The 14,541-nt window shown below is 36.0% G+C and overlaps 1 protein-coding gene and 1 long non-coding RNA gene across 2 annotated transcripts; both read left to right on the top strand.

Moving 5' to 3' along the window:
* The first annotated feature begins 232 nt into the window (after positions 1-232).
* Positions 233-1,526, top strand: LOC140876310 (uncharacterized). Its single transcript, XR_012148739.1, has 2 exons — positions 233-349; positions 1,259-1,526. It is a non-coding gene; the product is annotated as an uncharacterized lncRNA (long non-coding RNA).
* Positions 1,527-4,201: 2,675 nt separating this feature from the next.
* LOC140876307 (uncharacterized) lies at positions 4,202-4,895 on the top strand. The gene has a single exon (XM_073280238.1). The coding sequence runs from the start codon at positions 4,210-4,212 to the stop codon at positions 4,765-4,767; it is 558 nt and encodes a 185-aa protein (XP_073136339.1). The 5' UTR covers positions 4,202-4,209; the 3' UTR covers positions 4,768-4,895.
* Positions 4,896-14,541: the final 9,646 nt, after the last annotated feature.

The following is a 14,541-nucleotide window of genomic DNA, read 5'->3' as shown; positions in this document are numbered from 1 at the left end:
AAGATGTACAATGCTTCAAGAGGTAATCCTAGAGGGCCACTTTTTAAACAATTGAAGGTATGTGTTGTGCTTACATATGAAAACATGAATGTGATTGCAATATTTTGATGGCGTTAAAGTACTATACTATAGGGACTAGGGATGGTGTTTTAGTGTTATATTATATTTGAGAACTTTACTCATTTGCTTACCTAATTCAGTTTTTTTTTTTCTAAACTTATTGCTGAAATATTTTTTTATTTCATTGTAGGGTAATATAAAACAAAGTGGTTCGGTTGAATGCGGATTTTGTGTGATGAAGTATATGAAAGATATAGTTGAATGTGAAAATCTACATTTGGATAAAATGGTGAGTTTCCTTTTCATTTTCCGATTTGGTTTACGGGAAAATCTGTTTCCATCCTTTTTTGCTACTTAGTTGCTCATAAATGAATCTGAAGTTGGCATCTGTTTTGAAGTTGGCATTTATGGTAGGCTCTGTTTTGAAGTTGACATTTTTGGCATTCTTCTTTCCAAACTTTCTGTCTTAGCACTGTTAGTGGTGAAAGGGTTTTATAATTATTTTTTAAACAACTCTTTTTCAGAGATATTGGCATATTGTACTTGCTCGCTGGTTTATATCATATTTTCTCGTACGAAAAAGGCCATTATTCCATGCTGATAAATGTTGGAATCAAAATTGTTTGAGATTACTTGCGACTGCTCTATGATGTATGGATTATTGTTTCTAGTTTGGATTGGGTCAATGGTATTTCGTGCGACTGTTCTATGTTCTGGGCATTTGATTCTGCACTTATTGGCTATTTCTCTATCTCTCACCACCTGTCCATTCGTTCTCGCATTCTCTGCCTCCCTACTTCTGCAAATTTAGCACTCATTTCCAAACCAAAAACGTAATATGAAAAAGGAATAAGATTGCAAGAATTTCAATAATTGGTGCTGCAAATGGTCGAGGCAAGGCTTGTGATGCTATAGACCCACAAATACTTTTATTTAATTTTTCTTTAGATCTATTATGTTGAAGCTTCAAGCTTTTCATTAGCTAGCTGTTGGAATTATTTGTGAAATGACAAATATATATGTATCCTTGATAGAGTACTGTGTTTTCAATTTAGTAATGTTTTAATTTAATCATCTGTTGCAATGACAACCTGTGATCAGTACCTGCATATGTCGTTACCCTTATTTGTGAACTGGCAAATATGAATCCTCGATCTTAAATTTTATTCTAATGTATTTTATTTTTTTTACATTTCAGTATTCAGGATCCATCAGGAACCAATATTACGACCAAGCTCAATTTGACGAAATTAGAAGTGAATGGAGCGAATTCGTCTACTCCTATGTAGGTTCATAAATTGGTCATATGCACGTTGGGATGCATAATACTTTTATTGATGGATATACTTTTGGATGGATAATTTATCAATCTTTTGTAGAAATACTCGTGGATGCATAATTTTTTATTGATGGATGTACTTTTGGATGGATAATTTATCAATCTAATTAGTGTATTTTACGTTTCAGATATATATATATATATATATTAATGGTGTTATTGTATCTAATTAAAATTGTTTAATGTTGATTTAGTGATACATATATTTTTACTTCATCAATCAATGTAAAAGCCGAAGTCATATGTACTTTATTACTTCGTCAATTAATGAAACTGCTGCAGTAAGGGCATGTTTTTACTTCGCCAAGTTACATAACATTTGAAGTTAAATAGAGCATTTACTTCATCACTCAATGTAAATACCGAAGTCATATATGTTCTATTACTTCGTCGTTTAATGAATCAACGGAAGTCATATATGTTCTATTACTTCGTCACTTAAGAAAACTGCCGAAGTAAAATACGCGCATTTAATTCGTCAGTCAACGTAAATGGCGAAGTTATAGATGTTCTATTACTTCGTCACATAATGTAAATGCTGAAGTAAAAGGCATGCTTTTACTTCAGAACCGGTCCAATATTAAGCGAAGTAAAATGGTACCCTATTAGTTCGGTAATTTCATGCCTAATACTTCGGTTATTAAGCGAAGTAAAATGGTACCTATTACTTCACGTGCATCTACTTCGGTACTTATCTATCTACGACTTCAGTTAATATGCGAAGTAAAAGGCATAAATTCTAATAGTGTATGTATCACATCAACGATATCACTGAAAAATGAGTAAATTGTCAATAATCGAAATACGTGACTAGCTACGACTAAATTGGATAACACAGATTATCAAAACAGCAAATAACAAATATATATGAAATGTTGCTTTCCAAAAATAGCGTATAGTCCGATCCAGAGAGACTTGATAAAAAAAAATAAACGAAGGTAAACGTTGGATCTAACTGTTATGTAATTACTTCATGCAATTCATGTATTATATACGAATTATTCTAAGTCGGCAAATTTATGTTGTGGAACCAAATTTCGGCTAAATTTGTTTGTATTTGTGATAATGAATTTGTCCAAATATTGTATAGACAAGACATGCCACTGGTTGGTTAATCAGATAATTGCTTAACCCTACACTCAAAGAACGTGGATTCATTATATAATTTGGCCTCTTCTTCTGTCAAACTCAAAAAATAACGAATGCGAACGTCCGTCAATATTTATTTGGACATAATTTATATATTAAAATAAAATTGTTAGCAAAAATACGTAACTTGTTTTTAATATTTTGTATAAATAGTATTCCACGTGCATCCGTAACATACCACCTATATAGGGTTTCATTTGTATATTAATTTTATGGCAAATTAATGCATTTTTTATATGATATATCTATTATTTTAGGATACGCTAATAAATTTCAGTTCCATTCTTGTATTTGATAATTGTAACAATTTTTAATATGAAGTATTGATATTTGATACAATACGTACTATGTTATCACCATGTACGGCGTACCATGTCAAAAATATGACTAAAATTAGTGAAAAATAATAAAAATATAGGATTAATACATTTGACAACACATAAGAATAAAATCACATGAAGCGACAAATAAAAAAATTGAAAATCAAAATTTTTCTTATTTTTCATTAGTTAATTTTGAGTGTTGTCTCACTTCACTATGGTCTATGTACCCTATCATACCCTATCATGAGCTTCATACCCTATCATGAGCTGCATACATTTGAATTTGATATTAAATACGATTGCACAGAAGAGATACTTCAATTATTTTGCTTTGTTTTCAATTCCCGATACACCATAGAAGAATCTGTTAATGTTAATAAAACATGCCAATATACACTATGTAATTACTAATTAGATAAAATGGAAAAAAAAATTATGCAAATTTAAACTATTAATAAGCCCATCAATTTTCGTCAATTCTTGTCAGTTGTCTCACTAATGGATCCAAACATGATATATTCGATGATAAGAAATATATAATAAGGGGTATTGATTAGATATTTATCATGATACAAAACATGTTGTACAATTCGAACCTTATAATGAGCTAAAATTAACTAGTCATCTACCATAAGAAACGAAATTCTCCCCGAAAAGAGGTCAAATCAAGTGAAGGATACTTTCAGTTTTTAATTTTGCAAATGTAATTTTTGGCGATCTTGGTTTTTTTTATCTTCGAACTCTATTCATAGTTTTTTATTTTTATTTTTTCAGATAATTTTATCATTCTTCCGCTTTAGAACCATACGACGTTGAACTAGTACTAATGCGATGTTGACTTATGTCATGTGACTCATGTCATAGTAACACTCTCGATAAAAAAAAATGATTGAAACAGTTAATCATTAAAAACTTAAAAATACAAGATTAAGAATCAATTTTTTGTTGACGGAAGATTAAGAATCAATTTTAATAACATAAAAAACTAAAATCAGCGAAAAACAAATACTCCAAAATCACATAAAGAGACAAATTCAATAGATATTTTCTTGAATTTTCAATAGGAGAGGGAGGGAGGGCCCTCAATTACATTCATAGGTCCCCCACGTTGTCTCTTTTTCCACTGCCCTATGTCCCTTAGAACATGGAGAAAATTAAGGCAATTACTCTTGAAAACCCCATTGTTTATCAAACACTTGAAAACAAATTATCATTCCCTTTCCAAACATAAAACGTCTACCCTACATGTATTACATTACAAATATTAAAAATACCATTTTATACTTCAAATATTCAATATTATCCTACTATAAATAAAACACTAAATACTCTCGATACATGAAAAACAAAACAAAGGGAGATAAATCGCTATTCGAAATCACGACTACATCCACCCACAAAAAAAAAAAAAAAAGGAAGAATATAATGCTGATCAAAAACAAAACAAAGGGAGATAATGAATTTTCTTTGATCTTTTTAATTTCCCCTCAAGAAAACATAATCGGAATCTCCAAAATGGACATTGAATTGGTGAAGTGCGAGTGCTGTGGATTGAAAGAAGATTGCACGCAAGAATACATCGCCAAAGTGAAGTCGAGCTTCGACGGCAAATGGCTCTGCGGGCTGTGCTCGGAGGCCGTGAGAGATGAGTTCAACAAGCTGGCATTCGGGTTGGATGAAGCTGTCAAAGCTCACATGTCTTTCTGCCGAAAATCGCGTAAATCGAATCCCGCGATTCGGGTCGCAGATGGGATGAGGGAGATTTTGAGGAGAAGGGCTAGTGATTTGTCTGCTAATACGTCTTCTTCATCGAAGAAGACGTATTCGAGATCATCTAGTGCTGCTGCTGGTGGTCAAGTAGAGAATCATGGCTCCCCGGCCATTTATTATTACTAGCGATTGTCACGGCTGGTAGAGCGATCGACGCTGTGGACCGCTTTTCTTTGTCTGAGTTTAATTTAATTATATATGATCTTCATGTAGATGACGTTATCGTATTTTGTGTTATGCTAAAGTTTTTATTATTTTCCACTTTCATTCTCTATATGATTTCTAGCTTCTCCACAAATGGATCCGATATATTAGCTTTTCTAAATTATTATTATTATTTTCGGATTTTATTTTCTTAACACATTATTTTACGTACAAGATCATGACCGACAGAATATGAATCGGTATGTGAAAAATGTAATATATCGATGTTTAAAATCCAAATTTATAACGTGGGAGATAATTTTTTTGAGAGAGACTTGTGCATTTGAAGGAAATTAAAATGAGTGGTGGATTCTTTTAGATAATAAGTCGAAAATTCTTTATGAATTGTGTCCCCTTCTCCTTCAAAAGATATTGAATGAAATAATTTGAAATGGATTGGGTTTTGTTTTGAGGTGGTGAAAAAGACTTCACCAAAAAAATCATTTAAAATATATATCTAGCTTTGTAAATAATATTAATTTAATATATATATATATATATATATGAGTTCTTTTATGGTGCCCAACACTATATGTCCACTTCATGTCCACCATGTACAATAGATGAGTTGACCGGTATAATAGATGAGTTGACTTGTACATGGTAAGCATGAAGTAGACATATAGTATTGGGCACCATAAAAGAACTATATATATATATATATATCTTACTATACGACGGTTTCATATTTAAATTTTGTGAGACATGTCTCCGATTCGATCCAATTAATAAAAATATATTATTTTTATATCAAAAATATTATTTTTCATTTCAGTTATAAATCGGATCAACTAGTCTTTTCTCTTCTAACCTACTCGAATATCTTTGGGTTTTCAATTTCTTACTTCAGCATATTGAAGACTAATTTTCAAGAATTATATATTATCTTTGACTTGGTTTTTAATTTTCATCACTGTTATCTGATCATTGAAAACTTTAACTTACTAGCGAAGTATCTCAAAATCATCAGTATTTGTTAATCCACACAATAATTATGCTTCTTAATTTATTTGATCGACGGGACTGATGATAAATAATCAATTGTGTATATAATAGTATATATTGCTTCATAATTAATTATCAATTTATTTTTAATGATTATAGTTAATTAACCACTTGGTCTACAAACATGTAGCTTGAAAAAAAAAAATTTATTATACGTTTACCTCCGAAGATAGGCATATACGTACATTTACCTCTGAAGATTGGCATAGCTTGGAAATGGGATATTGATGATGCTGAAAAATGTGATCTCCTTGTCGAGCTAAGAGATATTTCCCGGCCTGAAACCAACATCAAGAGTCATCAAGAGTGTTGGAAGGGGCTGAAGGTGTTTTCGATGTATCTCCTCCGACGCTCAAGTCAAATATGAGAACGGAAGAATATTGTGAAACTCTGGATTTTTAAGGACTACAAGATATTAAAATCTTGATATTCTTGATTATCATGTGATTGTATCAAGATAAATTGATTGGATATTGAAAGTTTGCATATCAAAATAAAATTAAATATATGCAAGATAAGTAAATTGGACATTTCAAGTTATCTGAAATCTAGAAGGAATCAAATCTTGGAGATAGAGTCTTATTCAAATTTTAAAACCTAGGTATCCTAGTTGATCTTGACTACTATTGGTGCCTATAAATATACTCTCAAACCCTTAGAAAAGTCACACCACAATTTCTCTCAAATTTCGTGTGAGACAAGATGTTGGGTTGTGAAACATAAGCAATCTTGATTTTGATGATAACAAAACTTTTTATTGTGTTTATAACATATTTCATCAAGTGTTGTAGATAGTAGATCAAAGTTGGAAGGCTTGAGCTGGAAATCAAGTTATTCAAGCTGGCGCAGTTCATTAAATCGATCATATCTTATAGCTCGGTGATCCAAATGACATGAGGCCAAAACGGTTGGAAAGATTACTCAAATATCTACAAGTCATATTTAAGGCCAGATCAGTTAATTCAGAAGTTGTCTAGGCGAAAAGTTGGTCACAACATCAAGCTGGATGAAAATCAGATCAAAGCTTCGGTAATCAGATCAAACAGATCAGCTCTGGTATTTTGGCTATAACTTACAGCTCGCTTATCCAAACGGAATGATTCAGTATGCGTTACGAATCTAAGAGAATGATCTAAAAATCATATTCACACGTCAAAGCCTGAATCGGAGTTTAAGAAGCTGATAAATCAAGATGAAGTTTCCATTTTGGCACAGAAAATCTACAGAACAGAATTTTTGGATTAGCTGAGTATTTTGAGTATATCTTTCACATACCAACTTGAAATCGAGCGATTCTTGATTTCATGGAAAGGAAAGAAAAGGGATACAACTTTCATGTTCATCACCTTGCCCAGAAATCAGTGAATCAAGAGCTATAAGCAATTGAAAAGATCAGATTGAATCATGAACGAACCAGATCAATTGCAATGATGCAGATCAAATAAGAGACTAGATCAACTATGAACCAGATAAGATCAATCGAACCAAACTAGATCAAAGTCGGACCAGACCAGATCAAAGCTTGACCAGACCAGATGAGTTTCACCGGATCAAAATCGGTCAAACCAGCCCGATGAACAGTAAATTTAGCTCAAACTCAGAAAGTGCCAGCTACTCAAATATGACTGTTGCAACTTCAGAAAGTGTCCAGAAACAACCCAAACGGTCATATTTTTGTATCTAACGTTCATATCATTCTTGAATCTTATAAATACAACACTTTGAAGATCAGATACAAGCTTTTGATTTATTGGATATTATTGTGATCTTTTAAAGTGTTTGGTATTTAATTATACCACAATTAAAAGATTAGATATATCAATAATATTATCTCATAATATATTATTTGATATAGAATATTTGATATATCAAACTGCATCCACAGTTTGAGGTGGAGTAGAATTCTAATCATACCAGACTAGGTGTCCTATAAATATAGGTACTCCCTAGTTGGTAGATACATGAATTATTCACGTTGAATAATACACATAAATATATATTTTATCTGTGTTAATTCTTGGAACATTTCCAGTTTTCCAAGGGTTTAAGGTGTGCACGTGATCGAAATATTCTAGTAATATTTCGACGACCACAAAAGGAACAATTACTGTTCGTGGGATTTGTTCGAGGAACTTGCTTGAAGATCAAGTGGAGGAACTAGATTGTAGATTGAGTCAGAGATTCAACAATCGTGTGCTTTATTTTCCGCTGAAAAGGTACACATAATTTATTGTTTTGGACAATAGATTCTAACAATGGTATCAAAGACGTAAAAAAGCTCGATCTCGCCAGTAAATTAATATGCGGTATTTGTTCTTTTTTTGCTGGTTGATTACAATTCGTAATATTGTAATTGTATTGTAATTGTGTGGTGATTAATTGATTCACATGAATTGTCTAATCAACCATCAATAAATAAATAAATAAAAAGAGACGTCGCCTCCATAAGTCGATTTGTGAACCCTTCTGCAAGCGAGGAGCCGTGACTCCACGAGACTTCAATGATGGCAAAAGATCGACGGAGCATCATACGGCGGTGGTGATTGAGAAGCCAAGCGATCTCGAGGAGGCCGATGGCCACCACACGAATTGCTGCAGAAGAGCAAGTATTCGAAGGGAGAAGCCACGTAAATCGTAGTAGCATCGCGCGATTGTAATTCGCGGCAACGTGGCATGATGAAGGTGCTGAGACCTCCGAGCGATGAAGTGCTGAAGGCGGCAGAAACCTTCAATTTTTGGGGATAGACCTGAACGAAAGGCAATGGTGGGCTCAGAATTGTCACAAAATAAGATAATAATCATAATAACTTTAATTAAACAAGTTTTTTTAACAATTGGTCCTCGGAACTTATGATATAAAACATGTTTAATTTGAGAAGATTTATTTACTGAATTGCATATTTAAACTTATGATTTATCCGATTAATGATTTCATATATATGATTATATTTCTCATGCGTTTGATGGAATACGTGGAATTGTTATCATTTATATCATGTGTTTATCTATGTATCATGGACTTATTTTATTTCAAGATTGGTAATTTATTAGGATTTTTAATTTCGGAGGGAGATGATTACTAGCTACCATTTGGAGCGAAATTTTCGATCCTAATGAATTAAAGAAAATAATAAAGTTACTTGAATCTGAAATAAAAGTTTATCTTATATGAACAAGTACTTAGTAATGTTTTTGTGCAGTAATGGATACCCCAGTATCTTTCGTTGACTTTCATGTTAAAGACAAACTAGATGGCCATAATTATGCTATGTGGCATAGGAAAATACAGTATTTGATCCACAAAGAAAAAAACCCTAGATCATCTCACCGCCTCTACGTCTAAACCGGTTGACCAAAAACTGGACCATCAACCCAGTACCTTCAGGATGTGAAAAAGTACGAGAAATGGCTGGATCGGGATACTAGTGCAGGCTTTACGATGTTAAGCTGCATGCAAGACACCCTGATCAGAGAATTCAAGAAATACCCCACGACTAAGGAGTTATGGGAGGAATTGAAGGTCAAGTACGATACAACATCTGCTACTATATTGAGGGCTTTGACTCTCAAGTTTAATCAATACGTACTTGACCCAAAGTACTCGATGATCCAACATCTTGATGTGATGAAGGATATGATTCGAGAACTTCAGAATGCCGGATGTGTACTCTCGGATGAACAACAAGTTTTGGCCGTCCTTAGGTCGCTACCTGAGCAGACTTGAGGACATGTAAAACTTGCGCTTACGCAGCAAATTCAAACTTTTGATAGTGTCGCCAGTCACTTGAGGCTAGAGGCTGACCGTCGAGAAGCTGAACGCGCTCAAGCTACTGCTCTTGTCGCACATGCTAGCCAAAATAAGCCCCAAAAGGTCAAATAGTGGTCCAAGAGAAGATTGCAAGACAAAACCATGGCAAAGGCCAAAAATTGGGCCCAGAAGGTGATAATACTAAAAAGCGTCACCGAGGTAAAAGGGAAGGAAAGAAATACATAAGCAAAGCAAGATGCAAAAACTGCAAAGGATTGGGCCACTTCGCTCGTGACTGCACTGAGACGAAGAAGGTAAATCTTCAAACCAACTCTCTCAGCTTATTTGTTTGCTCACATATGATGATTGCTAATTCTCTCCATGGATGGATTGTACATAGCGGAGCAACAAAACATGTGACAATAGATAGAGAAGGGTTTATAGATTATCATCGAGTACCAGCATGCTGCCACTACATTGCTATGGGAAATGGCGCACGAGAGGAGGTTCTTGGAGTTGGTACTTATCGACTCAAGCTTAGCACCGGGTGTGAGCTACTCCTTAGTGATGTGCAATATGCACCTAGTATTCGATGTAATCTAGTTTCAGTTAATGCACTATTAGGGCTTGGTTTTTCATTTCTTTTTGAGAAAACAAGATTGTCTATTTTTTTGGGTTCAGACCTTTATGGCATTGGTTTTTTGAATAATGGATTTTTTATTTTAGAATTATCCAGTGATTGCATTTCTTATATGTCTTCTTCTGTTGATTTAGTTTCTGAATCTGTTAAATGACATGCTAGACTAGGACACATAGCACAAGCAAGGATGACAAGATTAGCTAGAGAAGGCCTTTTAGGCAATTTCGCTAAAATCAACCATTCAGTGTGCAAATCGTGTCTGGCAGGCAAAGCCTGCAAAAAGCCTTTTGGAAAGGCTGTGAGGGCTACTCACCCTTTAGAGTTAGTCCACTCAGACATCTGCGGACTAATGAATGTAAGGGCACGACATGGTGCATTCTAATTTCTCACATTTGTTGATGATTATTCACGCTATGGATCAGTATATCTCCTATCTCATCGGTCGGAAGCGCTTGACTGTTTCAAGCGATTCTTTGGCAGAGGTTAAGAACCAAAAAGAGAGAAAACTCAAAATTTTTGTAGTAACCCATATCCAAATTAAGCAAATCAAGTGTCTAATTATTATTAGGCGGGTTAAACTTGATTAAGATGATTTCCGATAGGTTAACAGAGTCCGGAAATGGATTTAGAATGCCCGGAAATGGTCCAGAAGGCTCCGAGGGTTTGGATGGTTCGGAGGGCCCAAACAGGGTTAGTGGGCTCCGAACTGGTTCGGGGGATCCGAACTTGGGTTCGGACGGCCCGAACTATTTCTTCATTGCTGACGTCCATGATGTGACTCCGGACGACCCGAAGCTGAGTTCGGAGGCTCCGAACGTGTTCGGACGGCCCGAACTTGTCCTATATATAGGGGATGCGTGGCTCACTTTTAGGTGCACTGAGTTCCTTTTCTCTCTGGTTCCTTAGCCTTCTAACTCAGATCTAGGGAATTCTAGGCATTCCGTGGGGAATCCGGAAGTGGCATAGCGATCCAGGCGTCGTAGCGGAGCTGTGGCCTAGTTTTGAGGCACTCGACAGCAAAGGCTAACGACGGACGAAGGTATAGCTTTTGCTTCCTATAAATATTTAGGAGTATGCAATAGCTTAGTTAAGGCTTTTAGAGCACTATAATGATAGTAGTATCATTTGGCAGTGTAGAGCAGACTATAGGCGTGGACCTAGAGTTGGTAGAGCTCGCACTGATTTGAGGTACGATAGTACTGTTCGAGATATCATGACTGAGTATGCATGTATTATGTGACTGCATGATTTATATTTCATTGATTTATGCTGCATTCATCTACATATTGAGCTATCTCCTTCGAGATGTATATTAGTAGGGTTGTACCCTTTCCTGTTAGTGGATGGACTTCCATCGATTTGGGTCCGGCATATCCACTGGTATATTGGTATGGGAGCCACCTCCTGCAGCGACGGCACAACGTGCTACATACCAGGGCCCGGTCTGTCTCTGTTATCTGATCCTTGACCTCGAGTTTATAGGGAGTTCACTTTGCATGAATGTATACTAATACTCTCGTACTGAGCGTTTTATGCTCACGTCTCGTACTTTGTGTTTCTGGACACCCTATTCCATGGGGCAGGTTTGCGATTGGACGAGGCGGGTGGTTCCAGGAGGGGCTAGGCAGCGGTTGGTCAGTTGGAGCTTTGTTTAGGTTTTTATTTCTGTTGTTATCGGATTGATACAACTTTTCGATATGGTTGTATAATCTAATTGGATTTTTACAGATTCCTTGCCTTGGGATTGTAGTTTTTGTAATGTTTCCGCAGTTTATTCTGATATCTGTTTAATTAAGTTAATTGCATGCCTAAGTTCTGTTTAGTAGGTGATCTGGGTAAGGGTCGCTACATTTATGGTATCAGAGCATGCAAAGAGACTCTTGGGAATAAATGCTGATATTTTTGGGATGTCTCTGTAAGAGATGACTGTGTTTGACAAGAGATTTGCAATTGACTTTGGGATGACGAGATTCTTAGGAATTCTCGAGCTTGTCATTGCTAAGGTTACTGTCAAAGATTCAGTTCATGAAGATTCCAGCCGGTTCGAGTTGGAAGATAAGATCGAGTTTTTGATTCCAGATGCTTCTGAAAATTGGTTAGAACGCATGGTGTGTGATTGCACATACGACTCTAAACAAAGGAAGATCTCCACTCGTAGTTGGAGAGATTGTCATAAAGATCGTGTGAAGGTATGTCTGTGGAGTATGCTTGCATAGATGCTTTTGGGAGACAGACAGGAAACTGCACGTTCAAATCAGGTAGATACCAAGGAATGTACGACGGTTGAGTTGTATTAGGTATCTTAGACATGACGTAATACATTGATTGTATTTTGTAGTAAATACTGTGTTTTGTTGTAAACAGTATTTCAGTTGTAAGCATTGAATCATGGTATTATTGATTCCAGGCTGTTGGGAATTCTTAGTAATTGTGACTAATATTTGTAATCTGTGTTATTACATGAGATTGTAATAAGATTTGTATTAAACCGGGTTCAGTGGTTTAATGATATTGATGTACCATATGTTGTTTCATTGTACATCTGTTCTTTTGAGGTTATATAATCTTTGGGATTAGTCCAGTGTGTAGTTGAATTGTGTTCAACTATGGTGGTTTTCTGGATAGTTTCATGTCTGCAGTTGATTGGGTGATCTAGGTGTTTTTCTAGGATTGACCTAGCTAGTCGTTCGACTATGGTTTTGTCAAGTGATGATGGATTTTCATCAGAGGCTGGATATTGGACTATACCAGGGACTATGGACTGTGGTTTATCAGGACGGGAAAGTAAGCGCGACCCTAGCCGGTGATTCTGGAAGGTTACATTTCAGAAGGGCTTAAAGGGAAGGCTACCTTAGTCTTGATATTTACACAGTGTAGTCAGGGGTATAACTGTCAAGTTGAAAATCAGTGATAGCTGATTTTATTTGGGTTATAGTTAGTCAGTTGAATATGATTAGTGCCGTGTTGGGATGATTCCTCAGGAGGCATGGAGTGTGTTCTAGGTTGTTTCCTTAGAACAGTTAGTAGTGTTTTGACCTCTTTAGGTGATTGCCATGTGATGAGGAGATTTCATCAGTGTACCAGGTCGAGTGATACTGAGAGTTGTGTACTGTGATCGGGACTAGATGTGATGGGGCGCGACCCTATGCCAGTGTACTCTGGGAGTCTTTTGTACTTCAGAGGTTGCCTGGGAGCCTTCGTGCTTCAGGATCGGCGGTGGGAAGGCTATTCAGTCTAGAGGTTGGGCAACAGTCACGACGAGGTATGACCTTGGATTGGATTGATACCGGTGTTGGTATTGGGATTTAGTTATCGTATGATGTTTGTCAGAGATACTGGGTTTTAGGTTTCTGCTGTCAGAAATTGTCTTGGAGGGATTTCCTTGACGAGTGATTGTTTGGAGCAGATGGCTTTGATCTTCGATATTGGGATATAGCTAGATGGATAGATCTAGTAGGTAGACAAATTTCTACCATTGTTCACTTTGGGACTACCATTGGGATTTGGTATGAAGTGAGGCTTGTTTCGCCATGGATTTCCTTGTGATAGGAACTATTCAGGTTACTGGATTACGAGTTGTTTTGGGATTTCGACTCGGTTGGGAGTTTGGCTCACTGATGATAGATTTCATCAGTAAGCGAATTATATCAGTAGCTTAAGACTGTACTGGATGGTTCGAGACAGGAGGAAAGCATGACCTTCGCCAGTGGTTCTTTGGCAGGATATTCCGGATGGATTATCAGTAGAGGCTACCTCAGTCTTGATTAGTGCACAGTCTCAGCGAGGGATATGATTTCCAGGATCAGATTCAGCGACAGTTGGTAATGAGTCAGTATCGATGCGAGATTGGTACCGGTGACTACTAATAGCTATTGTTTGACTTTTTCAGAGATAGGTGAGTTGAATCAAGTGTGATTCTTGTAATTCCAAGTGTTTGGAAACCGTATGACTTATGGCAGTGAGATCATGATTATTGATCGAGCCATGTGAGATTTCAAAATGACCAAGACTTGGCGGATGGTTTCCATATTTTTGGTTGGTACTGACAGGTTGTGTGTTAGTCACAACTTATCGACGTATTCGATTGGTTGAGCAGATCAGTGATTGAGATATCATGAATCGAGAGATACTTGGGACGATACTATAAGCCGTCGTGCTTATGAGTTTGGATCCTTTAAATAAATGTCTCGGAATAGTAAGAGAATTATTTGCATTCAGGATTCTCGGGTGGTTGAGATTTTGGAGTGCAGTCGTTTGGACTTTTGAGTTCGATAGATCACGGGAAGTGATTGCATGTTTTGAC

This window comes from Henckelia pumila, chromosome 1 (genome assembly GCF_033568475.1).
Source record: "Henckelia pumila isolate YLH828 chromosome 1, ASM3356847v2, whole genome shotgun sequence".
Classification (NCBI taxonomy): domain Eukaryota; kingdom Viridiplantae; phylum Streptophyta; class Magnoliopsida; order Lamiales; family Gesneriaceae; genus Henckelia; species Henckelia pumila.
Note: the sequence above shows the minus strand (reverse complement) of the source record. Positions and strands in the feature narration are given on the sequence as shown.